The sequence below is a fragment of the Phoca vitulina genome, unplaced genomic scaffold (genome assembly GCF_004348235.1).
Source record: "Phoca vitulina isolate PV1807 unplaced genomic scaffold, GSC_HSeal_1.0 scaffold9, whole genome shotgun sequence".
NCBI classification, from domain to species: domain Eukaryota; kingdom Metazoa; phylum Chordata; class Mammalia; order Carnivora; family Phocidae; genus Phoca; species Phoca vitulina.
In genome coordinates this window covers 170220-194725 of record NW_022589712.1, presented here as the reverse complement: position 1 = coordinate 194725, position 24506 = coordinate 170220, and the positions used below count along the sequence as shown (strand labels likewise).

General features: G+C 49.8%; 1 protein-coding gene across 7 annotated transcripts in view; it reads left to right on the top strand.

Annotated features, from left to right (window-relative positions):
• FAM120B (family with sequence similarity 120B) overlaps positions 1 to 24506 on the top strand; it is a 100196-nt gene that overhangs the window by 55154 nt on the left and 20536 nt on the right. For 6 of the 7 annotated variants that reach the window (XM_032407441.1, XM_032407442.1, XM_032407439.1 and 3 more), the window contains 4 exons: positions 14048 to 14254; positions 15610 to 15718; positions 17420 to 17512; positions 22034 to 22085. In XM_032407441.1, the coding sequence (XP_032263332.1) occupies positions 14048 to 14254; positions 15610 to 15718; positions 17420 to 17512; positions 22034 to 22085 (461 nt within the window). Of the gene's footprint in view, positions 1 to 14047; positions 14255 to 15609; positions 15719 to 17419; positions 17513 to 22033; positions 22086 to 24506 lie in introns of those variants that run through there. The other variant, XR_004299933.1, reaches the window with a different exon arrangement.

Sequence of the window (24506 nt, the reverse complement as noted above, 5' to 3'; positions counted from 1 at the left end):
CGGCAGCGAAATCGGGCGGCCTCGGTGTGGATCCTGGTTGCCGGCCATGGGTCTGCACAGATGCTCACGCCGGCAGCACCCAGAGGAGGCTCCTGTGTGCGTTCGGGTACCATTCACAGCTGTGGAGCCCAGATCGAAAAGCTGTGTGCAGAATTGGGCCTCAGTCCCCTTCCCTTTGTCCTCTGCTGTCCCCACTTCCTCCTGATCATGCTGTCACTGCACTTCTCCCTGTGACCCCTCCCTGGGACTTTGAAACTGGCCTCTGGCCTCCCCTCTGCAGGTCGCTTGCAGCCGGGGCAGAGGTGAAGGACTGACGCTCGGAGGTTTCACGCTGGGCCATGGCCTCACTGCCTCCTCTATAAGCCTTCCACAAAGGGATCCCTTTCCCCACTGGAAGGACCTGCACTTGCTCCCCGATATCCACACGTGGCAGTTACCTGCGTGCCACGGGACGCCTCACCAGTGTCACCGGATCTACTTCAGGGCCTGTCCCCTTCCTCTCTGTGAGCATCCCTTGTCTTCTGCTTAAGGATGCCTGTCCCCTCTCCTGGGGTTCGTGCTCCTCAGGACCGCACACTCGGCCTCACTCACACTTGTATCCTCTGGTACCTGCACTTCCTGGCAATTTAGCAGGTCCTCAGCTAGTGGTGTTTCCATGAATTGAAATATATCCGCAGTTACCTGAGGGTGGAAACAGAATCTTTTATAACTTTTATAGAATCTTTGTGCATTGTCAGTACTCAGATGTTGATTTGCTTAATACTTTCATCAGTCACTATATTTATGTTTAGGCTAGAGTGCTTGTAGAAGTATTTTGCCTTCATGAATAAGAATCTTCAAATAAAATTTATTTTTCTGTAGCAGAAACAAATCTCAGGACATAGTTCCCATCTGACTTTTCTTTTTCAAACTCCTATTCCACAGGTTGGCAGAAATGTACCTGGGGTTGAGGGGGATGGATGTCCCTGAGACGTCCTTGTCCTGCTGTCTGTACCCCTGGTCCCCTGCTGCTCCCACACCACCCACCCACAGGACATGGGTGTCAGGTAGAGCTCATGCACTGCTGGGGGTGCGGGGGCGGTCTGGGCCCCTCTTCTTTGTGACCCAGGGGTCCCGTCTCCTCGCTCTTGCGCCGACGCTTCATGCCTGTGGTAGATGGGAGCCTCTGACGTTCTCCCAGGGGCCAGACTTTGGAAAGTCAGAAGCCAGAACTTGATGATTTTACTCTGTTGCTCAAGTGTACTGATTGTGGGATGTCTTAGGTGAATTATGGCTAGTAGTTCAAATATTATGTCACTGTGTTTCTTGCAAAGATTAGTCTTTTATCATTCTTTTAAACCTGGTTCTTTCTGTCATTTACACTTGTGAGCAGAATTGTATAATCTCGTGGTGGTTGTGGGTCTGACGGGGTCGCCGCAGGGGCAGACGTGCTGCCACGATGTGCGATGATGTAGGAGGGGAGACGGGTGGTGGTTTGACTGAGCCCATCTCTGGAGCCGTAGGATGGTGTGGGATGCCCCGCGGGCTCCGTGGCTCAGTCTGGAGAAGGGACGGGGTGAGGAGAGTGGTCAGCGGTGTTCTTGCCCACGGCAGCAGGAGGCCGCGCGCCACAGGACGCTAACGTGCTATGGGGTTCCCATAGTGGTTTCCTCAGGCACCTGAACGTGTTCCCGTCGGCACAGCTCTACACGCGGTTGTGCTTTCTCTCCTTTTCTCTGCTCTTGGGTCCCTTCTGTAAGCCGTCAGAAAACACAGAGAAGTTGTTCTTCTTGTCTGCTGGGCGTGATGGTCAGTTCTGAACCTTAGGTGCGTGTCGGGGGGGCAGCACGTGAGAACGGTTGGCGCCGGGCCAGCCGGAGCTTCGAGCCCCAGACCTGCTGACACCTGCGCTCCTGGGAGAGCAGCACGGCCGCTCAGCGGGGTGGAGAGAGTATTTCTCTGCAGGTTGCGTCCAGGGTGCTGCCGCCAGCCAGACCCTGTGCACGAGAGCCCCGGGGCCCCGAGCACCTGCTGCCCTGCTCCTCTATGCAGACGTCTGTCCACGTCCGAAGAGCACCTCTCACACAGTGATGGGACACGAACGTGGCCCTGGATGTGAATGTACCTGGTGTCTCAAGACAAGCACCGTGGAAGGGTTGGCCCTGCCGTTGTCCCCGGCACAGCGTTCATTCTTCCCACCCCTGCCCTGTGCGTTGGGGGAAGCATGCAGTCTCGACGTATCGTCATTTGTTGTTTACATGTAAACTCAACAACTATTTTTATTTTTTTTATTGAACCATAACTATAGTTTCAAGTGTATAGTCAACAGCTGTTTTCAAAGTCCCGCCGTGTGCACAGTGAGGGGCCTTGGTGACAGGTGTCACCACGCACAGTGACAAGCCTGACACACTGAACCTCCTCTGGGTTCTCAGAGGCTCCCGCGTGGGTCAGGCAGACCTGGCCGTGTTTCCAGGACCCGCCAACTGTCCCAACTCAGGAGGGCCGAGGAACAGCTGGGCGTGAGTGGATCCTGCACCTGCCTGTTGAGGTTCACGCAGTGCCCCTGAGGGTTACTTTGTACGATTCTGCCTCACTGCAACCAGGGGACCTTACCAGTGAGCATAGACCTCTGAAATCTGACCTCCAAACTTCCGTTTCTTGTTGTTTTGTTTACTAGTGCTCTCCTCACCCTGTTTGGGATTCCACGTGCTCATGGGACAGTCGCCCTGGTGAAGCCCTAGCTGAAGCTGAGTTTAAGTTGGCTCAAGGGCTGCAGCTTGCCAAGAATGGTAGTTTTTGTTCCATTTAAGTGCATTTTGCATAACTGCCAATAAGCCCCAGTTAATGGACCTTCATTGGCATAAGAGGAACACCATTCAGTTGAGCTGTTTACTGTTCAGTATTTCCTGTGAAGCTTTGGAACATTGGAACTGGTTTTTCCAGTTTCTGAGTCCCCATCAGATGCTTCATCACATGGGCAGGAATCTTGCAGGGCTCGGCTCTTCCCTGTCTTGATTCCAAAGCACCTGACTATTTCTAAAATATGGGTTGCTTGTCTTTGGTAAAGCTGCACCTGTTAGCCTCATGGAACTGGTCCGTGCTCACCGGTGACTCCGAGCCTGGAGCCAGACCCAGCCTTCTGCCATGCCAACTGGGGGTCCCCCGGGTGCCCCCTCAGTGCCACTTCTTTGGGGGAGAAGAACAGCTGCTATCGAATTTCTCTTGCTGGAAGATAATCTCAGAGCTTCAGCTGTCAGTCCTACAGCCTGTGAACATGCTCTGCTTTCCCCTGAACCCAGTTAGCATAAATTTGTGGTTTTCTCTGTTCACTGAGTGACAGGGGAATTGATCTTGGTCGTCAAGCTTCCACAAGCCCCAGTCTCTCCGCTCTGTTTTCCGAGTGTCTTCAGCCAGCCTGGTATAACCCTCTTCCTTAACAGACTTGTCAAGGAGGAAAGGTATGGTCTGTTTTCTGAAACCTTACATTATAATTAGAAAAGTAAAATCACAAGGCGGACATGGCTGAGAAATACTATTTTCTGTCTCCCGGACACAGAGAAGTGCAGGGCAAACACCACGGACGTGCCAGGTGTCCCTGACGTGAGCACACTGCTAGGACTGCATGTGGTGGTCGCCCAGCCGCGTGAACTAGCCAAGGGTCTCAGGCCCCAGCACCAGCACTACCTGGACGTCCACGTGCTGTGTGCCCCGTGACCTCCCGGGGTTTTCTACCCTCACTTATATTTAGAGCCGGGAGGGCGGGGGGGGGGGGGGGCCTGGGTGACTCCGTCAGTTGGACGTCCGACTCTTGATTTTGGCTCAGGTCGTGGTCTTCGGGTCATGAGATCGAGCCCTGTGTTGGGCTCCACGCTGAGTGTGGAGTCTGCTTGGGATTCTCTGTCTCCCTCTGCCCCTCCCTCCCTTCCAAAAAAAAAAAGAGAGAGAAAGCGTGCATGGTGGAGTTGGGGGGTGGGGGGAGAAGAAAGCCATGTTTAGGAAACTGAATTAATGGCCCCACAGTCTCTTGAACTAAAAGTTCCCTAAAGCACTGGCGATGTCAGTCCGTCCTGTGACCGCAGGACAGTATAACCGGGCTTGAGACCAGAGTCCTGCGTTGGTGGTTTCACCTGCTTTGGCGTGGTTACATGTTCACTTCTCCGGGTGGGGCAGTGAAGGGTGAGTTCCTTGGAAGCTGTGAGATGGGGCACAGCATGACCAATGCAGCTCACCTGAGCCTAAAGGAGGAAGTCAGTATATGGAGGAAGTGGGGTGAACCAGGGGGGCCCCCAGGGGCTCCGTTCCAACTACTCACTTTGCCCGAGGTGGGACGCATTTCCTCAGTGGCACCACCAGGACCTCACAGGTCCCAACTGTCACTGACAGGGCCACTGGGGACAGTGTTCGTAGCTGAGGTTTCGTTTTCACTTAAAAAAAATGCCCAACTCTGAGTTCAGCACATTCTAATGTCATTTAGGGCTGGTTATTTTTCAAGAGCAAACGTTCTGGTTCCCATCCCTCAGTGCATAGTGCCGTGTGTCTGGGCAGTGGGACCGAGTTGTCTCTGGGAGGAGCTCTGCCGATAGCACTGTTTTACCTTTCCTTTACTCTGTCCTTGCAGCACATCGTGACTTAATATTTTCAAGCAGTTAGAGAGCTTTGCTTTTGAAGGGCTTTTGGAGGACGTGAGTAGGTCATGTTCTGGTGTAAAGTCTATCTTTATTCCGTTATACTTCAGTTCCTTGAGGGCAGGACCTACACGTTCGCAGTGCACGTGCAACTCATGAGCACCCGGCGAGACCACTGAGCCCCGCAGAAGGTACACGATGGCTCACGGTCCCTTGGCTGGAACGGCGGACTCCCAACTTTGGCTCTTCCTGCAGCAGCTGCGGCACCTGGGCTGCTCCTGAGCTGCGGTTAAGCTGTTAGTGTGGAGCCTGTCCACTGCGTGGCCATTGCTGTGAGCAGTGTCCCGGCTTGGAGTTTGCTATTTCAGCATCACGCCAAACAGGAGCTCGCTGTGGAGCGCTCACCGCCTGCACACATATGGACAGCAGGGCCTAGATTCTAGATGGTTCTAGATAATTCTAGAATGGCAGCTGGCACAGCTGTCAGGAGTGTGCACTGGTCTTAACAGCGTGCGCCTCGGCCTGGGCGTACTGTGGCCTCCGGCGTGTGTGGACTCACAGCTTGCCCTGTGTCACACGGCACGTACACAGGAAGGCCGAGATTGTGTCCTTGTACATAAGCATCATGCTGTGACGTGGAGTCAACCCATTCCCCTAATAGAGACCCTCTGCCCATCCATTTGGAGGGCATCAGCGGTTGATGGAGAAGTAAATATACCGTACATGATGTTCTGGTATTTAAGCAGCAAACTCACTCATTCAGTAGCAATCAGAACGCTGACTCTGTCAGACCTGTCTTGGGGGCTCAGGGAAGGGAAGGAGGTGGTCCCAGGAGGGTGGGTTCAGCGGGAGTCTGACTGTGGTGAGCAGGCCTCCTGGGGTGGGAGGGCATTCCTCTCCCCTTCTCCTCCTCTAGGCATTTGCCCCTGGGCTGGATTTTGATGGAACCGAGGTGAGAATAGGGTAAGGACAGGAGTGCCTCAGAAGGGAGCAAAGACATTAGCTGGGTTAATTGTGCAGCTTAGAGACTGAAGAGGTGGCTCTGGTCACAGCTGGGACTCCCCTGCATGTGTGCATGGGAGGGCTCTGGCAGCAGAGTGACAGGCAGCCCTCCGAGGGCCACATGTGCTGGTCCAAACAGGTCACGGGTGGGGACGGACTGGGTCTGGCAAGGGGCCTAGCACAAGGGTGCGGGGGCTGCCGCAGGAAGGTGAGACGTGTCCAGGAGGCAGGCTTGGTGGGGCTCAGGGAACCCTTACAGGCTGAAGTGGAGGACCCAGGTGTGGGGATCCCATCTTCTAGTTTGGGTGTCCGAGGTGAGACATAAAGAGCTCAGTTTGGGGAGGGTCCCGTGTGCGATGTGCGTCTGGACAGTGGGACCTACAAGCCGGAAGCTTGGGGAGAGTTGACATTGGAGATGGATTTGGGAAACATGAGCCCATTGGGATTGTAGCAAAAGGAAGTCAGCTAGGAGTCCTGAGAACACCCTCATGAAGGATGGCAGAGAGCTTGGAGAAAAGACGGGTGCGCAGGGGGCAGAGCGCCCAAGCACAGGGCTCCGTCTGGAGAAAGGATGAGGACATGCATGCTGGACTTGAACCTAGAGCAGCTTCTGAAGAGTAGGGGGGGCAGTGCTGAGGCCGGAGAGGGTGAGACACCCCTCCCGTCGGTGGGGCCTGGAGGGATGGGGAACGTGGGGAGGGAGAGGGACGGGGGCTGTTCAAAGGGGGACAGTGTGGCTGTGGGCACCCCAGGGAGGAGAAGGAAGTTCCCTCCTTCAGTACCGCCTGCTGTGTGCGCCGGCTCTCCGGGCTCACGTGGCATTTCCTGAGCCAGAGGGCATGGCCGTTTCTGGGCAGCAGAGAAAGCCCTGAGAACAGAACAGTTAACCTCGAAAGTTGGAATCCAAAGGGAAGTGATATGTTCGAGAGATGAAATTATCTACACATCCAGCCCTTCAAGACGCTGACTTTATTTCTGGTTTATTGTGTTTTTCTTGGTTTAGAGTTTATTTTTAGCGCCTGATAATTAAAACTGTGCTAGCAGTTCCAAAAGTGCCCATGTCTGTTGGTGGGAGTACCCTCAATGAATACACTTTGCAAACGCTCCAGCAAAGACTGCGTGAGTATAAGGAAAGCAAGTGCCGGTCTCAGGGTTGTGGCCCGTCTATTTAAAGTGCTCACCTGCCACCACACGTGTTTATTTTTGTCATGCCCAGAATTGCTGCTGTACGTGGGATATAATTGTAAGGATTCTTGAAATGAGAGTGTATGAACTGGAACAGGAAAAAATACATCTTTATTTTCACCAACTTCTAACTGAAATTCATCCTTTCCTTTACAACAGAGTCCACAAATCCTAGTAATAATAGCAGCATCTGTGGCTGTGTCACCAGTAGGGATCGCGGAGGACCCGATGTCCCCTTACAGTTGGAGAGGTCCGTGCGTGTCCTTTCCTGTCATCCTTGTCTCCAGATTAGTTACTACACCCGCTGCTCTATTACTAAAGATATACAAAGAAGTGGGTAAATTCCTATGTCATAAATTTATGTTTTTTTTAAAACTGTACTTTGTTATAATTAATTCTTTTATAAGCCTATTATTTTATTGTATGTATTTAAGGTTATTCAGAGAAAGAATCCATAGGTTTCACCAGACTGCCAAAAATATTTATGATATGAAAATGTTGAGACCCCTGGCCGAGGAGACAAAGTGTGCTGGGGCTGCCTTCAGGAGTGGGAGACTGAGGTAGTCGGATGGATTTTCATGTTGAAAACAAAGAGAAAACCTAAAAAATATGTTTAAAAAAAAATAAGTCTGAAAGTATCAGATGGCTAAAAGGGTCGTAAAGAATTACCGAGTCAAGACTGTAGAAAACCGAAGTCCGGGAAGGTTAGCCGAGCATTGGGCACCACTTCTGCTCCAGCGTATTTGCCTGGTAAGAAAGGAGAAAACGTAATTGGCCACAGTCAGGAGTAGACAGGTGTCGCCACAGACCCTGCCAGGAGCACAAGGGTCAAGGGAACGCTCCAGGCAACTTTGCACATACACGAATTCAGCCACTTAGATGTAGTGGACTAGATCCCCCCAAAGCACAAGTGGCTGCAATCCACCCATTATCTAATAGACTTTAGACAGCTAGATAACCGTTAAGGAAGCTTCGTTCATAGTTTTTAAAACTCTCCAGAATACACCCGTAACCCAGTTGGTTTCCCTGGATCATTTATCAGCATTCAAAGAATTAATGCCAATTCTACGCATTATCTTCCAGAAAATATAAGAAGATGAGACCAGTATTACCCTGATACCAAAACCACATAAATGAATTACCAAAAAAAGAACATGTCAGGCCAGTGTCCCTCATGAACATAGATACAGAAATCCTTAACAAAATGTTAGCAGATCAAACCAAGCAGTATGTAAAAAGAAGTGTACACCATGACCAAGTGGGATTGTTCATTGCCGGGATGCATGGCTGATTCAGAGTTCAAAAACCTGTGTGTGTAATTCTCTCATCGGCTAATGAGGAAAAATCACATGATCATATCAAGTATTCAGAAAAAGACATTTCACAAAATTCAGTACCCATTCGTGATAAAACCTCAAAGAATAGGAATAGAAGGGGCCTTCTCCAGCTTGATAAAGAATATCTCCAAAATCCCCTGCAGCTGACATCATGCATACCAGAGAAAGGCTGCATGCCTCCCCCAGAGGCGGGGACTAAGGCCAGGATATCTGCTTGCACCATCCCTCTCGAGAGCACGGAGCCAGCAGGTGTGGCCCGTGCACTGACGCAGGGAAAGGAACTAAAAGGCATGCAGATCACTGAGGGACAGAAAGACGGTCCCAGTTTGCAGATGACTGATTCTCTAGAATCACAGAGAATCCCAAGGAGTCCATCACAAAACTCCTAGAGCTAGTAAGGGTTCAGCAAGATCTCAGGCTGAAGATCAACATAAAAACAAAAAGACCACAATTGCATCTCTATATACTAAAGTTTAAAAGATAACGCCACTAAAATTGTTCCACAAAAATGAATTACCAAGGTATAACCTAACAGACAGGTATAGTATCTGTGTGCCGAGAATTACAAAGTCCTGGGGAAGGAAGTCAGAAGAAGCTTGAGTTCATGGACAGACAGACACACCGTGCTCACAGACTCCAAGTCTCTACACAGTGGAGAGGTCCCATCTCTCCAAACTGATGGACAATTCCTAGCAAAATCCCAGCACGGATTTTTGGTTGTTACTGATACGACAAGATTATTCTAAAATTTATATGGAAGAGCAGAAGTAGTCTAATATAGCCAAAACAGTTCTGAAAAGAAAGAATAGCATGGGAGGAATAATGCTTGTTTGTTAATACAGCTTGTCGTGGAACTACACTAAGCAAGGCTGTGGATTGGCCGAGGGTCGGGCACGCGCCGCTGGGACAGAGAGAGCCACACGGGTCCTGCCGCCCAATTTTGATGAAGCACGGAAGTCTTGTCAGCGGGTGGTATGGAGCGGTTGCAGAATCGCAGACAGAGAAGGAGTCGTGACCTTAACCTCGCCATTCATGCAAAAGATTAACTTAAGTAGAACACCGAGCTAAACGCAAAATGTACCACTATAGAACTTTTGGGTAAAAAATAGAAAACTTTGGAATCTAGGGCTAGGTAAAAGGTTCTTAGGTTTCACATCAAAAGCATAATCCATAAAAGAAAAGAAAAAAAGTAGTAAGTTGGACTTCATCAAAATTAAAAACATTTGGTCTGTAAAAATGAGGAAACAACAAGCTACTGAATGGGAGAAAATATTTGCCAACACATGTCTGACAAAGGTCTTGTAAGTAGAAAATATAAGGAGTCTCAAAACTCAGTAGTAAAAACCAGACAGTCCACTTAAAAAGTGGGCAAAAGACGTAAATAGACATTTCACTGAGAAAGATGTTTGCCTGGCAAACAAGCATGTGGAAGGTTGTTCAGCGTTCGTTAAAGCTGCGGTGAGGGGCTGGGTGCAGAACAGCCCAAACCGCACCCCGTGACAGCGGCAAGCCCCCTCGAGGGGAATGATACTTGCAGACCAGTCTCCTCCACGGCGGTGGGAACGCTTTGGCTAGGTGCGTCCGCTCCCTAGGAAGCTAAGCATGCACTTACCGCATGCCTCAACAGTCCCCCTCCTGGGCCTTTGTCCCGCGGAAGTGAAGACTTCTGCTCACCCCAGACCTGGACGTGAGCGTTCCCAGCAGCTGCACGTGGGACAGCAGGAGCTGGGAGCAAGAACAAGGTCTTTAACTGGGCAAACGCTCACACCAGCTGGCCCGTCCACACTGTGGGGTGGGGCCAGCCGTGAGAGGGACGGCCCGACACACACAACAGCATGAGCACATCTCGGGGGGTTGTGCTGAATGAGGAAGCCGGTCCCCACTCGGCTACACTCTCAGAATGCCATGGTTGGAGAGAGGGAGGATGGGGCAGGGCAGGGCTCTGCACAAGGGAGGCTCCGTATCTGATGGTGGTGGTGGTGGTGGTTACCCAGATGGTGTGTGTGCCATCACACACATCCATGCATGTGGAAGGACCCGTCTCCTGGTCTTGATGCTGCGCTGTGGAGTGTAGGATGTTAGCACCACGGGAGATGAGGGTACATCTGTGGGACCTTCCATACAACCTTTGCAGCTTCCCATGAATCTGTTGTCATTGCAAAATAAAAATCCTAAACCAACCATGTGCTGCCTACGAGACACACATCCAAGATGGAGGGACACCAAGACGCTGGAAGATGAGGACAAAGGTGAACTGTGCACTCACCCTAAGGAACTGGTATGACTAGATGAGAAAAAGTGGACTTCGAGTGGGGATCCTTACTAGAGAGATGATGATGGTCAGCACCAGGTGCATGTCAATGACTCTCTAACTGGGTCAGTTTGCATGGGCAGCTTCAGAAATATTTGAAACGAAGATTGGCAGGATGGCAAAGAGAAACACTACAGTGGCAGATTTGAGAACAGGGCTCAGCACACAATGGCCCTGTGGGCCAAATCCAGCCCACAGTCTATTTTTGTACCGTCCTGCAAGCTAAGAATGGTTTTTATATTTTTAAAGTGTTGTTTCTAAAAAAGAAGAACATTCAGCAGAGACTGTACAAGGCCAGCAAAGCCGAGCATATTAACTGTCCTGCGTGGCTGAGTCGGTTAAGTGTCCGACTCTTGGTTTTGGCTCAGGTCATGGTGAGAGAAGTCAGCATGGAGACTGCTTGAGATTGTCCCTCACCCTCTGCCCTTCTCCCCACTCATTTGCTCGCTCACTCTCTGAAATAAAGAAAAATCTTTTTTAGAAGTGCCTGGTGGCTTAGTCATTAAGCGTCTGCCTTCGGCTCAGGTCATGATCCCGGGGTCCTGGAATCAAGCCCCGCATCGGGCTCCCTGCTCAGCGGGAAGCCTGCTTCTCCCTCTCCCACTCCCCCTGCTTGTGTTCCTTCTCTCGCTGTGTCTCTCTCTGTCAATTAAATAAATAAAATCTTTAAAAAAAAGAACTTTTTTAAAAAGAGAGAGATAATCAGAGGATATTAGGAACAACACTATACCAGTAAATTTGGATGGTTAGGTAAAATGAACATATTCCTTGAAAAACACAACGTAGTAAGACTTAAATGAGAAGATAGAGAATCTAAATGGTTCTAAATCTACTGAAGACATTGACTCTGAAGGAAAATGCAAATCCCGATGGCTCCTGGCCAACATCCCTAAACCTCAGGAAGAAGCAGCATCAGGGTTATTAATCCAGCTTGTCTTAACAAATCCAGCAAAATCTTGGTACCAAAGACATGAGAACACATGAAAATTAGAGGCCATTCTGTTTCATGAAAATAAATTCAAAACTTCCAGACAAAAACTAGCAGATTGAATCTGGCAATACATAAAATTGATAGAAAGTTGATTTAACATTTGAAAACCAGTGTGATTCACTATAACACGATAAGAAAAATCATATGTTTTTGTTAATGGGTGCAGAAAAACTATATGGTTAAATTCAGTACTTGTTCATGATAAAAACTCTCAGTAAACGCAGACTAGAAGGCAGCTTCCTTAATGTAGCAAAGATTAAAATCTACAGCAGAAATTATACTTAATGGTGAAATACTGAAAGATTTTCCTCTCTAGTGGGAGTGAGTCCAGGGTACCTTCTTTCAGCACTTCTGTTAAACCGGCAGCCTTGGCAAGAAGAACAGTCTGAGGAAAGAAATCTAAGGTGTAGGGTTTAGAAGAAATAAAACTTACCATCATTGACAGATGGCATGATTGTATAAATGGACAATCATATCTACAGAGCACAGCCCTTAGGATTAGTAACCAGACTCAACAGGTGTAGATACAAAGTCAGCATGTACACACCCAAATGTATTCTATAAAACAATAGCAAGTAAAAATAACCCCGCAGTTTTTTTTATGTTTACACTAACAGCAAAGAAAGAACATGAAACAGCAAAAACAAAAATCTATACAAAATCTCTCCATTGACAGGCACGACATTCCTGAAAGAATCTAACTTAAAGAAGGCTCTCCATTTAAAGGTGTCCGTGATCCCGAGTCACGCAGAGAATCCCAGCATTCCCTGTGGAAAGCCCGTGTGTGGTGCGTGCGCTGGGACAGTGGGGACAGCCCTGCCGCTCACGGTGTGGCGAGCCTCACGAGGAGTGTCCCCGGAAGAAGCCGGAGACACCGCCTGACTGGTTCTTGTAAATTCACAAGCATGTAAAACCAGCCCCGGTTGGAGTGGCTGGAGCTTACTTTCGGGGGCAGTGAGGGTGACAGGGAGGCCAGCAGGGGCTTCTGTGATGCTAGCAGCATGTGCCTTGTGGTCTAAGTGGTGGTTGCGCGGTTTGTGAAAATTCACGTGGTACACGTGGGATCCATGCTTTGGGGCCGGCATACCTCCTTTATAATTTACTTTAAAACAGACAGGTACAGAAGGGATGAACACAAGACGTGAACAAGAATTGATTCCATTACAGAAAAATCTACCAAATTAGAGACGTGCCCCCAGCACGCGGGAAAAATACGTTGCATCTGTACCAGGGCACCTTTCCCTCAGGCTGGTCTGACACCGAGTAGTCACCGTGGTCTGAGCGCTGGGGCGAGGGCCCCCGGGGATGGGGCCGGGCTGGGGAAGCTCAGGGCTGCTGGAAGTTTGCAAGGAGGAGGTAGAGAAGATGGGACCTTCTAGAGTCAAGTTATCCCGTGGTGCATTGTCCAGACAGGAGGGCTGAGCCACACGTGACCCCGAGCCCTAAGACAGTGCAGTTCTAGACAGACAGCACGCGTGTGGTTGGGGAAGTGCAAGAGCTCGATGCGCAGTGAGGTGGCGGAGAGTGCTGCAGGGCCGCAGGTGGGGCACGTAGCACGATGGGGCGCGGCCTGCCAGCACAGGCCTCACCCGCGGGGGCCTACAGAGCAGAAGGAGCGAGGACGTCCCCTTCTCACTAATCAGCGTCCCCCCAGCCTCACAAACCTGTTCCGTGGTTGCCCTTTTTAGGACGGTATAAAAAGCTGTGCTGTACAACAAACACACTTTCATTAAACCTTAAGAGTGGGGCGCCTGGGGGGCTCAGTCGGTGAAATGTCTGCCTTCGGCTCAGGTCATGGTCCCAGGGTCCTGGGATCGAGCCCCACACCGGACTCCTTGCTCGGCGGGAGGCCTGCTTCTCCCTCTCCCACTCCCCCTGCTTGTGTTCCCTCTCTCGCTGTGTCTCTCTGTCAAATAAATAAATAAAATCTTTAAAAAAATAAATAAATAAAATAGCCACTATTTATTTTGAGCCGCGTTGGTCAACCAGACACCGAGAGATTCGGTGGACACGTGCTAGGTTATCCGTTCACGTGTGTGCAGTCAGCATGGGCCCCGCACCCCAGCAGCGGACGTGGCTCTGTCCATGCACAGTGAGAATGTGTGATGTCAGGGTAGATTTGACAACAAAAATAAATATATTTGTATGACTTAATTTGTAAAAAGTTATCCACTCATCAGCCCTGTGAGATAATTAATACTTTAATTAGAACAACTGAATGTGCTTTTTAAGAATACAGTGAGCTCATCAGTATCTCAGACGGTACTCTCTTGGCTTCTCTTCCTTTGCTTTGCTTTTAAAGAAGGTTTTTCCGAGTACACCCGAAGCAGATGAGCTTGCAGTATTTTCCTGGTGGACTGCAGCTTTGACACGTGAAGGGGCAGTTCTGAGTTGTACACACAGGCCTGGGCAGATGTCTGGGGTGTGCACAGTGGGTGTGCACATGAGCGTGCACACTCGTGATGCAGCTGCCCCTCGTGTCCCCGTGACCAGCGGGGCTCCCCACGGGGGCTGGTGGACACGGCACCAGGTGGCTGCCATGTAGCGCTGAGGTACAGCGTGTCTGCATCGCCATGTGCATGACTGCTCCTTTCCGTTCTCTGTCTGCACCCCACAGCCTGATTACATCGACCCCCGAGCTGTGCAGCTTGGCTCCCTCCTGGTCCGTGGCCTCACCACTCTGGTCCTGGTCAACAGCGCGTGCGGCTTCCCCTGGAGGATGAGCGACTTCATGCCCTGGAATGTATTTGACGGGAAGCTGTTTCATCAGAAGTACCTGCAGGCGGAGAAGGGGTATACCGTGGAGGCTCTCGTGGAACAAAATGTGAGTTCACGGTTTCTTCACATTCAGAAACAGTAGCTTTGAGGTCAGGTGCTCAAATGCATCCTAATGCTCAGAGTCCTTGGCCAGACATGAGTTCTCTCTGTCCCAGCAAACATGCCTCCCAGAAACGTCCCAGTGGAGGACGGACATGTTCCCAGACTTTGAAATTTTACCCAGTTTACACTCACTGTTGATTACATGGTTGGAATTACTGCTCTTTTGATAGAGGGTTGCATTATTCCAGGAAGGCAGAAACATGGGTTGGGAGGCCGAAAGGTTCAGCATCAGCATATCCCATAGCTTCTCCCAAAATACCGCCATAGGGCTTGAGTCCCCAAACTCCTGCTGAGGGATGGCAGGGAGCACCCCACCCAGTCCACCGTGGCCCCCTCTTGAAGTGCTTTCTCTCCCTTACCCTTCTTGAATCAAGAAGGACTGTTTCCCCAGAGGTGCCTTTGCAGACATCAGACTAATTCAATAGGAACAATAGCCATGTATTTACTTGAAAGCATCCCGTGAAGGCTGCTGGTTTAGCTGGGGATGTTGGCTGTGCGATGTCCGGGCTCCATGATTCCTGGGAGGTTTCCAAGGAGGGCTCCCGCCAAGCTCACTTGGAGCACGTTATAATAGCTGCAAGGATGCGCGAGACCCTGCGGCCCGCAGAACAGTCACCATCCGTGAGGATAAAGCATCCCGAGCTTCACATCAGACAGAAAACATTTGGAGAGAAACAAAAACCCAGGGTGTCCTTTGGGATTTAGGAGCAGCTAGTATTGTGTGCAGACAGCGGTAGTGTCATGAGGGAGCGTGTTGCTCAGATCGGGCTTGTCCCCATGTTCGGGAGTGGGGAAGGGTCAGAGCAGAGCAGACTGCAGTCACCACCTGCAAACCCCCAGTTGTGGCCCCGTGTCTGATGTTCCGGCCACGCACAGGGTGACCGCAGGTTCGGGCAGATGGGGCCACGTGTCAGCAGTAAATGAAGTGGGCCAGAGGGGCAGGTCCGCCCCTCGCCCTGCTGCTGCTGCTTCTGAGGTGTCACCACTTGAGGGGCTGAGGACCCAGATGACCAGCCCAGGTTTGTTTGGAAGGACTGTGTGGTCATGGCCCAGATGTCACCACAGAACTCGGAGACCTTTCGGAAGTGACTGTTTAACCTGCAGAAGACCAGAAGGGATGTAGCACTAGTGTTACTTGCCCGGGGACTCAGGAGAATGTCAGTTTTCTGAGAACCTCTTGTTAAGTTTCAGTGTTGAAGGAAACGCTCACCCAGTGTCCTTGGACACCGTGGCCACTGTTGTGTCTCCTGAGTGCGTGCACAGGCCTGCCACTGCTCACGCCGTCTGCTCTGTTTGCAGAGGTCCCGGCTGACCAAGTTCCATGCACTGAAGTCGGTCGTGTGCAAGGCATGCGTGAAGGAGAACAGACGCATCATTAGCAGGCAGCTTTGGCGCTCACACCAGCCAGGTGGGCATTGCGGGCCCCCACCCCTGCCGGGGCTGGCCTTACAGTGCAGGACTCCGGCAGTGGCCTGGGAGGTTGGGATACGACGCAGACTTACCACGCTTGCTGCTACCTAGCAGTTTCAGTTCTGGTCCCTTTAGGAAAGGTGTCTCCCAGAGGGCGCCCCTGCTCATCCCATGACGCAGAGCTCCCCCGTGGGCTCTCTTTCTTCTCGTAATAAAACTTAGCACAGAAAGAAAACAATTAAAAGGAAATAGAAATAACCTTTATTCTGTTAGGAGCACAAATGTGGACAGGTAATGCGTTTTTGCACTATTTTTCTGTGCTTTTATCTCATCGTGATGATCTCCTGTGCGATTGTGCATCCTGCTTGTCCATACTCCCCTCCGACAGTGGTGCGCATACACTTAATACTCCAGCTCAGAAGTGGCTTCCATTTTTTCCCATTTTATGTACATTATTTCCTTAAAACAGAGCACCATAGTTTACGAACTATAGGTCAACCTGCAGTCAAATCTAGATAAATGTTGCCAACTTGTTTTCTAAAAACCTTCACCTCTATGCCTTCACCAGTGATGAGGAGCTTCTGTTGTGTTCACCAGTATGTTTTAACTAACGTGTGAGATGAAACAGTGTATCTTATTGACCCGATGATTCTTTATTAGGGAAGTTGGCTGTCTTAGAGATCAGCTGGTTGATGAGTTGAATTATTTCATGTCCTCCTTCGGTTAGGATCCATGCCTCTCACTATAGCAGCTCCATCTCTCTCCTTGGCAGAGTTAGAGAACTCCCCCTGATTCCTACCCCCCAGACTGTCTTCAGGGGCTCTGCTGGCCATTGGCCATGCAGATCTCATTCTGAGAGACAGTGAGGTCATTGTCAGGTGCCAGGTTTAGGGCCTGCCTGAAGGAGAGTCTGGGGGGTAGGAGAGGGGCTTCCTCCCTGCTTCCCAGGAGTCACAGACTCCCGCCTCGTCCTGCCCTTTTGTCTACCCTTTAGTTTTCTCCTGCCAACTGAGGATAGGCAGGATTTGAGACCCCAAAGCAAGAGCTTATTCCTTGCAAAATAGATGTGCGGCATTCTGCCTCTGTTGCCTCTGCCCAAACTGGTTGGCGGTCTGTCCTGCATGCCCAGTGCCTCGGGTTCCTGAGCAGAAGCTGCAGGCAGCAGAATGTAGGCTGCTTTCAGCTGGCAGGAGCTTAGTCAGACTTTCTCATGTTAAATTCTAGTTGAGACAAGGGGTAGAAGGTGTCAGAGCTCAGGAATTTCAGAGAGGAAACTTCAGGGTGGTTAAGTGTGTGGAGAATCGAGAGGAGGGCACACCATGGTCTGGCTCTCAGAGTCCCGGGACCGCTGCTCACCCAGAGCCCAAGCGCTGGTGGTCTGCAGAGTCGGGCCCTTGCCCTCGGGAGGCAGGGTCAGTCAGAACTGACTACCAAGGGCCCTGCTCTGGCCCAGCGTCTGCCAGGCTGCTCGTCTGTTCCCCTTCCTCTGGGGGAACATGTTTAAATTCAGACGTCCACCCTCCCATCCCAGCTGTGGCCCCTCAGTCCACATTTTTCATGGGCTTTCCCTGTGATTTAAGGAAACCGAAGCTCAAGAACTGTGGACCTGGTGCCGCCTTGCTACTCTCTTAGATGTAATGTGTCACTTGGGGTTAGGCATGTGGTAGCCTCCTAACGTGCTGATCCCGTGTCCCCACAGGCAGGTGGGGGAGGCAGGGATCTGGCTCCCACAGGACGAGCTCTGGGCACAGCCGGGCAGGCCAAGGACAGCACTGGAGGGACCAGGGACCAGGTAAGAGGCCGGCGGCCATGGACTGCTCACGATGGTGTTGTCTTGGCATCGTGCTTCTGCTGATAATCTAATTTCATTGCTGAGTGAAGTAGAGACAGAGAATTTCCAAGCTCCGTGCTGGTCTATCTCTGCTCCTTGCCACTTTGTTTTCTGTCAATTCATTCATCTGTTCAAGACCCTATTTTTTATAATTTACTCAAAGAAAGGCTCTTGTAAAGGTTTCATGCAATGCATCCCTCTAATGAAGAAAGAGCATTTTGATATGTTCTGGGATTTGGCTTGTATACGTAAGACCCTTTTGGGTGATCAAGGAAATAAAATGAATTCTTTACTTCTTGGGTGTGTAGTACAGATATCTGGTTTTCATGCATAAAGCTGAATTTAATACATAGTAATTTACATTTTAAATACAGAGAAAACCTCAGCAGTATTTAAATTCAAAATTCCTTAGTTTTCAAAGCCCAACTGTAGAGACTTTTGTATTACTTAAATTTACAATTTTATCCTTGCAAATACAAACCTTTAATTTAATTTAGTTTTTTGCAAGCTCTGAAATGTGTGGAGATTTCACAGAGTACTCACATTATTACCCTAAAGCACAGTGAGTCTCTCTCATTAAGCAGAGCTGTGTGTCTCGGTCGGCCTGTGTGGTGGCCACTGCATCTCACCACTTGGGGTGTTGCTGAGGGGAATCTGAGCCTTCCCGGTCGGTTGCCTCTTGTTCTGGCAGAAATCTGGGGGTCCACTCTAATGCTCAACCCTGGGGGACAGAGAAGAGCTCTGTAAGATTTACAGCTGCTGTAGGTGTCCCCACAGAGGCCACCTAGCCAGTCCTGACACCCACTGTCACCTGAAGCTCCTCGACGGTCAACCCAGGGGGCGGAGCAGCGTCCCCCCCCCCCCCCCCCCGCCACCTTGTCCAGGATAGGCACGCGGTGACTCCACCCAGATCTGAGTGTTGGTGCTAGCTCAGCCTAAGTTAGCTGAGGGCGAATCCCTTCCCCATCACCTCAAGCATTTTTGAGATTGCTTTTAATGTAGAAGGAGCTGCGGTTTATTGAACTAAACTGGAAACAGGGAACCCAGAGGCCACAAGAGGGTTTGTCAGCTTACCTCGAATCAGACTGCGACAGCCATTGCTGTGGACTCGCGTCCACACAGTGAGTGGGTATCTCAGAGGGCAGCCCTCGGGGTGCCTAAGGGAGGGGCATGCGCAGAAGGCAGGGCCCCAGCGAGCCGTGTGTGGCTGGAAGGGTCAGTGGGAGGGAGGCTCATGGGAGGTAAAGTTGGGCAGACAGCAAAGGAGCAGACCTTCCAGGGCCTCACAGCATTGGTCAGAGCCCTGGAGTTCACTCCAAACAAGATACGCCATGTATCCGTTCTGAGTAGGTATTCCCGTAGTCACCAGCCCGCGCCGTAGAGCTCAGAGCCCGCACACCTTCAATACAAAGCTCCTATTTTGTAATACTAACAGGGTTTGAATTTAGGTACCAATACTGTGTTTGAAATATAAGCGTGTGATGGGCTGGGAGCAGAGTGGGGTCCCAGCCCTGTGTGTCTGGATATCCCATCCCAGGTATGTTTAAGTAGCAGGACCCTGGGTACCTGTCACCCTTGAAGCTGCGGTGTCAGACGCCTGCAACCCTGGCCCCTCTAGGTGAGGGTTAGAAGGCACCCACCTAGCTCAGGAAGGCAGGGCGAGGGAAGGATGCTGGACACCTGCGACCCTGGCCCCTCTAGGTGAGGGTTAGAAGGCACCCACCTAGCTCAGGAAGGCAGGGCGAGGGAAGGATGCTGGACACCTTTCAGGCAGCCTGGCATGACGGGGCGTGCACAGTCCTCCCTGCGTTTCCTCTGAGCAGATGACAAAGTCTTCCCAGCGTCCCTGCTGTCGCTGGTGTGGGAAGTGGTGACATTCCTCTTAATCCCTCTGGCCTGGGCTTGTCTCCTTTTCTTCCTGCTGGGTCTCAGGAATTCAGGAAACCTGAGACAATACAAAGTCAGGGTGAGGAGGGCTGCAGGTTAAGCCCGGCAACGGGTGGGAGAGAGACCACGAGTCTCCGGGGAGATGAGCACATCAGCTGTGGCCCGTGGCTGGGACGTGTGCCTGTGGTGGAGCACGCAGCCGACACGTACGCGTGCATGCCTCCCCTTAGACGCTCCGTGGACTGTGCTCCCTGCCGTGTCATCAGCATCCAGCCTGGGCAGCCTTTGGTGTCCTGCCAGCTCTGAGTCCTGGGTTCCAGTCAAGCCAGGTGCAGTGGCCCCGCTGGGTCCTTGAATTCGAGCCTGTCAGAGCAGTGAGTGTTGGAAGTGTCTTCATATATCTGCTCTTTCCCGGAGGAAGCTTGCTGCAGTGGGTTCTCACAGGCAGGACCCACTGCTCACCAGTGACCTGACCTGAGCAGATGACAGAGCCTCCAGGCATTCCCCCATGCACATGACCACCCGGAATTTCAGGGAACGTTTGGAACGCTTAGGATGTTTGTCAGACCGGGTGCGAGGCCTAGAGAAGCATGTCTTCCCTCTTCTGTTCTGGTTATGTAGAAGCAAGGAGACCATAACAGGTGCAGCAGCCAGAGCCTGACGCTTTCCCAGGTGTCCTGGTTTGCAGGAAATCCATCCTCTGGGGATAGGACCACGGTGGTCACACGGAAGACGGGACGGTGGTGCAGGAGGGCTCGGGGCTGAAACCCGTGCCCTGCGAGACCTCAGGTCAAAGGCAAAATTGCAGTGGTGAGTGCTGAGTTAGGATCGGGTTTCAGAATTTGGGGTGGGGATGCAGGCTTCGGGAGCAGTCGCTGGTGTCGTCAGGTGCATGTGGCGGCAGATGGCAGTTAGGCCGTAGCGGGCACCGCAGAACGCACAGACTTGCGGAACCACTTGTCAACCACCTGCACTAATGTAACATCATGTCAGCTGCACTCAAAAAATTAAAAGAAAAAAAAAAAAAAGAATTTGGGCGTGGAGGTGCAAGAAATTAAAAGTCTCCGGCAAGACCGTAGTTAAGCAAGGACAGTATGTGTCATTTGCGTTTTGTCTCACATGGAGAAATGTTCACAAAAGTTTCATTGGCGGTACCAATATGTTATCTAATTTCAGATATCTCTGTATGAGATACATGTTCACACACACATAGAATCTTTTATTAGAACTGGAACGTTGTTTAAGGTCAGGTAATCCACTTTTTCAGTTTCATCACTGTGATAGAATTACATCATTTTTACTTGGCCCACACACGTTTGCGGGCTTATGTCCACCTTTGAACTCCTATTTTAGTATTTTTTAGAGATACGTAAGTAGTCTAAGTAGAAAGTTGTCAATACTTCCTGGACAGAGTTAACAGACAAAATTCTTTGTTCAAGTCAAACTAAAAATGCCTCAGAATGAGTGTATTGAATCACTGTGAGACAGTCGGTGAGGAGGGAGGAGAGGAAGAGGGAGGAGGAGGAGGAGCAGCGGCGGGCGCGGCCGCCCCTGTGAGCCTGGCCCACGCGGGCCAGGCAGGGAAAGGCCAGAGGCACCAGCCTCCCTGTGAAACGTGTGCTTCCTGGCCTGTGAACTGGGGAGGGGACCCAGGACCAGCAGAGGTGACAACCTCCCTGCCTCCCTGGGGCCGGGAACTTCAAAGCCTCTACGGTGAGAACATCTTAACCTCCTCCTTGCTGTTGGTGAGAAATGATGTGTTAAATTCCCCAGTCAGTAGCAAATCACATTTGCCTGTGATTTCTTCAGATTTTCACTTGTCGGTGGTAATTCTGTAGGAGGCCTGGGCTGTTGTAAAACTGTCTCTGATCATCTGTGGTAACCAGGTGGGGCCTGGAAACCTCGCTGTGGCCTTGCTGTGACCCTCTCCCACCACCCAGCCCTTGGCCAGAGCCCCTGCCAGCCTCCCACTTGCCGGAGCGGCTGGGCCACAAAGGCTGCCCTCGGCGGGAGAGGCGTGGGCATCAGTCAAGCAGAAGCACAGAAAGCTTTGTAGGAAAAGTGTTATTTTCTGAATGTGAAAACAACCACCTATTTTACTGGCAGGTTGGCTCTCTTCTGGTCCTCGCCCAACATTCCCTGTGTAGCGGAAGGTGAAAAGTGGCCAGCTACACGGGGACGGGGGGCTCTGCACTCAGCTGTAGAAAGAGCCACACGTTGCTTTCTCCGTCCTCGGCCAAGTGTCCTCCGTGAGCCATCTGCACATGCGGATGCATTCCCCAGTGCCGCTGGCAGCAGGGGCTGTCTGGATACCATGCAGGTGGTTGGAGCTGGCATTTGGAGGAGCAGTTGGGACACTGCTTCCTTCTATCAGCAGAGCCACCTCTTAATTAATTGCTTCCTACTCTAATGGAATAATTGTGCAACAAACTTCTAGTGACAGTGGCCACAACAGAAAAGAGAGTGAAGTGCTGTCCTCCAAATACAACTCAGCATGTTGTTTTTATACGTACTTAGAAATGTGCAGTTTTTTCTCTTTGAATTTTAGAGAAATGTAATTAACTTAGTTTTGGTTTTCATATCTCTTTGGTGCAGGAAATAGACAGTATGAGCCTGACCATTGGAGAAGATACTCATCCTCTTCTGGGTAAGTGCACCACTTACGTTCTCAGAATAAATCAGTTTTATCAAAGATGGAAGTAAAGCATCTGTCTTTATAACAAATCTTTCATATCAGTTGCTAAACTTTAAAAGAATTCAGATGTTGAATCCTGACATGGGGCTAAGTTAACTTGGTTTGCAGATAAATTTGCTTCTTCTCGAAAAAATGTGGAGAGAAGGAGACGGGGAGTCCGGCCTGAAAGCCCTGGGATGCCCTTGAGACTGAAGCTCTCAGAACAGCATTGCAGTTGTCCTTGGGCAGAGAGTGGCCTGTGGGGTCTAGACCTAGTTTTTCATGGAAAGGAAAATCATCCTTTTTGGTGACTTCTCCCTCGTATCCTATAAAAAAGTGCTCTCTTGACTTATTTTTAGAGGTTGTGCCTGATTCTGTGGCCCCAAACAGTTGTTAACGTCTTCACCCTCATTTCTCCATCTGTGTCTATAAGGTGTGGTTGATTTTTTTTTTTTTTTTTTTTAGTGAGTTGGAATCTTACTCTGTCCTGCTTTTTTTAAATTTAACACTAGATTGTAAAGATTGTAAGGACTGGAGACATGATGCCCTATGTACTCCAAGAATTGTTTCTAGTTCTAAATACAGAAAAAGAGGTAATAGCCTTCTCACCTTCCTGGCGGGAGAGCTGGCTCTGCGTCGAGGGCCTGGCCCTGCCTGGGAATCCTAAGTGTGTGGCCCACAGGTCTGTTCCTGCCAAATCCTCCTTTCCATTTCACTTTTGCCAGGCTCCAGCTCAGAGTTCCTGACAACAGTGCATGAGAGGCAGGCCTGGGTCCCAGCCGACAGAGACCAGGCATCAGACAGGAGGCCTGTAGGGGTGTGGGGGGAGGAGGCAGTCGTTCAGTGTCAGGAAGCTTAATTTATGATGCCACTAATGAGGGGTTCATTTTTTGCTCTATCAGAGCACTGAATGGCTCTTGTTTTTTAAAAATGTTCTAGATACTCCAAGTTTCATGGAAGAATTCTCAGATAATTTAAGAATTGTAATTTCAAGGCCAAAATTGTACTGAACTCAACCTCTGGGGTATCGATAATGGAAAGAAATCTAGATTCAGAGGTTAGAAGACACACCCTGAGTTAGTGGCCTGTTCTGCACCACACGCTGTGGCTCTGGAGATTCCCAGCACTCTCAGATAATGCTCACACGTGCTCCCCAGAAGACATGGCCAGTTGTTGCTGTCTATAAAAACAAAATAAGCCCTAAGCATATTCACAGTCCAGTTTGCATATTGCACCTGATGAATTACCCAAACAGCTCAAGTATGCAGAGCTCCTGGCTTTGTCTGACCTTAAAATCCCATCTAGTATTTACCAAAACAGGAATACGGTCTCCAGGTGTTTTAATACTTGTAGGTTTTACATTTGAAACATCCTCACTACTTCCTGCAAGGCCTTCTGAAGAACATTTGCATATCTAGTTACTTTCCATGCAGCTCTTGTAGGACCTACAACCTCATTCCCCAGCTTTAGAAATAGATTTGTTTCATTCCACTTATGGTGTTTCCTGTCTGTTAACATTCTATTCCTTTCATTTCTGCTCATTTGAAACCACTGTTGCTTCTAGAAGTTTCATTTCTTTGCTGCTTATTTTTATAACTTTGAAATAAATTTCTCATCCCTTAGACGAAAAGAGTAGACCTCCATGAAAATTGTTTTCCCCCTATCTGAACTCTAACTTGTCAGTAAAATATTTGTAGTCGTTAGCAAGCTTAAGTAAGTCACTGAGTTTGTACAGTCTCTCTTATGTTTGAAAAGCCAATGCAGTAAGTTTCTGTAATCTTGTTGTGTAAGGTAGTTACCTCTGCAGCCTAGTCTTCTGATGAAATGTCCATGTATCAATTTAAAAATGAAAATAAAAATATATTTATCACTCATAATTAAATATTTCGTATTTCTTTGATTATTTGGAAGACATTTCATGATCTAATATATTGGGATCTTTGGGAAGAAAAAGGGTGTTGAATTTTGTCAAATGCTATTTCTGCATCGACTGGGATGGTCATAGGATTTTTTTATCCTTCATTCTGTTAATTTGTTGTGTCATGTTGATTGATCTGCGTATGTTGAACCATCTTTGCTTCCAGGGGATAAATACCACTAATCATGGTGTATGATGTTTTAATGTTCTGTTGAATTTGGTTTGCTAGTATTTTGTCAAGGATTTTTGCATCATTGTTCATCAGGGCTATTGGCCTGTAGTTTTCTTATAGTGTCCTTGTCTGGTTTTGATATGATGAGGGATTGCTGGCCTCCTAAAATGAGTTTGGAAGTGTTCCTTCTCCTTCAGTTTTTTGGGAAGAGTTTGAGAAGGATTGGCATTAATTCTTCTTAAAATGTTTGGTAGAATTCACCAGCGAAGCCATCTGGTCCTGGACTTTCATTTGTTGGGAGGTT